The 1,839-nt window shown below is 48.0% G+C and overlaps 1 protein-coding gene across 1 annotated transcript; it reads right to left on the reverse strand.

Annotated features, from left to right (window-relative positions):
- Positions 1-516: 516 nt before the first annotated feature.
- Positions 517-1,553, reverse strand: LOC120665837 (ribulose bisphosphate carboxylase small chain A, chloroplastic-like). Its single transcript, XM_039945518.1, has 2 exons — positions 1,243-1,553; positions 517-1,112 (listed from the first exon to the last, which is right to left on the reverse strand). The coding sequence occupies exons 1-2, from the start codon at positions 1,387-1,389 to the stop codon at positions 756-758; spliced, it is 504 nt and encodes a 167-aa protein (XP_039801452.1). The 5' UTR covers positions 1,390-1,553; the 3' UTR covers positions 517-755.
- Between the last annotated feature and the right edge of the window lie 286 nt (positions 1,554-1,839).

Raw genomic sequence — 1,839 nt, forward strand, 5'->3', positions numbered from 1 at the left:
GCCTCCAAAATAGATGAATCGATTTGAGTGCAAGTTAGAATGTCATGTAATTGAATCTCTCGCATCTATGTAATCGTTGGAAAAGTTGTTTATTAGTTTGCTTTATTAAGTAAAATTTAATTAGAATTTGGAATTTTATGATGTTCGAGCGTTACAACATGTGCGATATGAATAAATGTTGTCTTTACTCGATATCCGAATAAACAACCGTCCCCGACATGATCCGCATCCGGTCGTAACTGAAGCAATTTGGATTCGTATTTGTATCTGAGAGCCATGTTCGAATCCGAATCCAATAGAAAATGTGAAAACAAAAACAATATCGACAATATATGTTCGTATCCGATCCGTTTACATCCCTAGGAGTACACATATAGATACACTTCCATCTATATTACTTTTGTGTATTGCCCGTATTCACATATCAACCGCAGGCTGGTCGCGTATTCTAGCCCAGCGGACCGTATTCATATAGCTTTACATCAATTGTTTCTTTAATTCATATATGTATTTTGATTTGTCTAAAATCTAGCCATCAACATATTTTATTTGATATGGTATAATATATAAGTATTTTCCATATTTTGGACTAAGCCAAAATTGGTGTCAACAATGACGTATCAAGAAAGGAAACAAACAATGAAGTATCAAGAAAGGAAACAAACAAAGGATGAAGACGAAACATAGGGCTTCAAGGTTGCCAAAACCGAGTGCTAGCTGTCCGCGCGCGATCGGTAATCTTAGCCGCGGCCGGTCTACTCGGGCTTGTAGGCGATGAACATGACGCACTGCACCTGCCTGGCGTTGTCGAATCCGAGGATGCGGATGTAGTTGTCGGGGTAGGCCTTCTTGCACTCCTCGAGCTCGGCGTACACCTGGGTGGCGTCGGTGCAGCCGAACATGGGCAGCTTCCACATGGTCCAGTAGCGGCCATCGTAGTACCCGGGAGAAGTGGCGTTCTCACGGAAGACGAAGCCGACCTTGCTGAACTCGAGGCAAGGGACCCAGTTGTTCCGGATCAGGTAGTCGATCTGCTTCAAGAGGTCCTCCGTGGAGAGTGGTGGCAGGTACGACAGGGTCTCGAACTTCTTGTTGTTCTCAGTCGGCCACACCTGAACAACGACACCCATACCATCATCAGTTCCTAAACTTGCTATAGATTCATCGAGTTGCGTTCAGCTCAGTTTTGAATTGAACACCATCGATCAAGAATCCAATTGCAGCTACTGTATAGATTGTTACCTGCATGCACCTGATCCTTCCGCCGTTGCTGACGTTGCGGAAGCCGTTGCTGCTGGTGCGGCGGCTGACGGGGAGCCTGGCAGTGGACTTGAGGCCCTGGAACGGAGCCACGGAGGTGGCCGAGGCGGCCATCACGGTGGGAGCCATGGCTTTACTAGCTAGTAGTAGTACTAGTGAGCTAGGATGCAGCGCGCAGCGGCTAGCAGTGGCTTGAGGCCCTGAGCGCTGGTCCGGAGCGGGGCATAAATAGGCAGACCGGCGGGGCACTGGAAGGCGGCGGTTGGCTGATCCGGGGATGTGCAAAGAGTGGCTGCATGCCGTTCGCCGGTAGAGCCACGGGTGGCTGATCTGGTGTGCGGCGAAAGTATCTAATTGTTTGCAGCAGCTCCAAGTGCAAAAGCCATGCAAGCAGAAGGTACCAGCAAGAGAGGACAACCATTGATGCTAGAATGATGAATGCATGGATCCAAGGAGAAGAATGCACGTACGAAGGTCCTACGCTAACCTTTTCCCATTTGCTGATTCCTTGATGTGATGGGTTCCTTTCCTTTAGGGTTGCAAGCACATGGGACAGGCTGGAATAATATGCCTCATCAG

Source organism: Panicum virgatum, chromosome 3N (genome assembly GCF_016808335.1).
Source record: "Panicum virgatum strain AP13 chromosome 3N, P.virgatum_v5, whole genome shotgun sequence".
Classification (NCBI taxonomy): Eukaryota; Viridiplantae; Streptophyta; class Magnoliopsida; order Poales; family Poaceae; genus Panicum; species Panicum virgatum.